The 1,435-nt window shown below is 50.7% G+C and overlaps 1 protein-coding gene across 3 annotated transcripts in view; it reads left to right on the top strand.

Annotated features, from left to right (window-relative positions):
* Nucleotides 1-46: 46 nt before the first annotated feature.
* The window catches only part of LOC108507099 (UDP-glucuronosyltransferase 1-6-like), a 41,717-nt gene continuing 40,328 nt past the window's right edge, over nt 47-1,435 (top strand). Inside the window, exon 1 of one of the 3 annotated variants that reach the window (XM_017834755.1) lies at nt 47-974. In XM_017834755.1, the coding sequence (XP_017690244.1) occupies nt 171-974 (804 nt within the window). In that variant the 5' untranslated portion in view covers nt 47-170. Of the gene's footprint in view, nt 1,023-1,435 lie in introns of all 3 variants that reach the window. The other 2 variants (XM_017834752.1, XM_017834751.1) reach the window with 2 other exon arrangements.

The raw sequence follows: 1,435 nt of genomic DNA, 5'->3' as shown, positions 1-1,435 counted from the left end.
TGGTTTGACTTCCAAGAGAAAACAAAAAGAAAAAAACCACCCACAATCCAAAGCGGTGAATTATTAACTACAGGATTATCTCAAAGTACAGTGCAACACCCATCATTTTCCTTCAAAAACATCTTCCAGCCACAGCCTGCAGGAGAAGCCTCTCCCACGGCCACGGGAACATGGCTCAGAGGCTCTGCTGTGCCTGGATTTTCCTCCTCCTCCTCCTCCTGCCCGGCCCCGCAGCCGGAGGGAAGCTGCTGGTGGTGCCCATGGTGGGGAGCCACTGGCTGAGCATGCAGGAGGTGGTGGAGAAGCTCAGCCAGCGGGGCCATGAGGTGGTGGTGCTGATGCCAGAGGTGAGCTGGCACATGAAGACCTCTCAGGCCTACGAGGTGCTCACGTACCCCGTGACACAGACCCTGGAGGAGCTGGACGGTGCCTTCAGCGACTACGTGGCCATTCACCTGAAGGGCCTGCCCTTCCCCCTGAATGTCCTGGACATGTACAAGAAATCGGTGCACGTCTTCGACATCTTCTTTGGCCAGTGCAAGGACCTGTTCCGCAGCCAGGAGACCCTGAAGGCGCTGAACCAGAGCGGGTTCGACGCCATCCTGACGGATCCCTTCTTCATGTGTGGGCCGACACTCGCCCACTACCTCTCACTCCCCTTCGTGTTCTTCATGAGGGGCTTCGGCTGCAACCTCCACTTTGAAGCCCCACAGTGCCCAAGCCCCCTGTCCTACGTCCCGAGGCTGTTCACCTTCAACTCGGACCGCATGACTTTCTTCCAGAGGGTGGAAAACGCCCTGATCTCCCTCCTGGAGCTCAAGTACTGTGATGGTTTCTACAACGAAGCGCTGAAGTTGTCCTCAGAAGTCCTGCAGAGGGACGTGTCCCTCATGGACCTGGTGCACTCTGCTTCCATCTGGCTGCTGAGGTTTGACTTTGTGTTCGAGTATGTCAGGCCTGTGATGCCCAACATGGTCTTCATTGGAGGAATAAACTGTGCTAAGGAGAAACCACTGCCTAAGGTAGTGTTCCTTTTCCTTCCTCCTTTCCTTCCTTTTCCACATTTTCCAATGAAAATTCTTTACATTGTTTCAGGAAATTTATCGCTATTGATTATTTTTTTTTCTGGGAATGCTTTAAAACAACCAGTTTTGGGTAGCTGTTTTCCACAGGCTGAAATCAAATCACCATGAGAGAGACTTCCTTGAATTAATGAGGATTTTCTCACAAAACCAGGGATTTCATCTGCCAGCTACAAATTACTGCCCTCAGTGAATGTGTATTATTCGCCAAGCAGATCCAATTTGGATTTCATTTTAATGGAATCTGATATATATTTCTGTAATCTGACCAAAAACCTGAAGGCCACGCTCTGGGAGTCATATTTGGGTTTTAACTCCAGGCTCTGCAACATCAGTTAATTTGCTTTGGTTGT

The sequence above is a fragment of the Lepidothrix coronata genome, unplaced genomic scaffold (genome assembly GCF_001604755.1).
Source record: "Lepidothrix coronata isolate B3197 unplaced genomic scaffold, Lepidothrix_coronata-1.0 Scaffold239, whole genome shotgun sequence".
Taxonomy (NCBI): Eukaryota; Metazoa; Chordata; class Aves; order Passeriformes; family Pipridae; genus Lepidothrix; species Lepidothrix coronata.
Note: the sequence above shows the minus strand (reverse complement) of the source record. Positions and strands in the feature narration are given on the sequence as shown.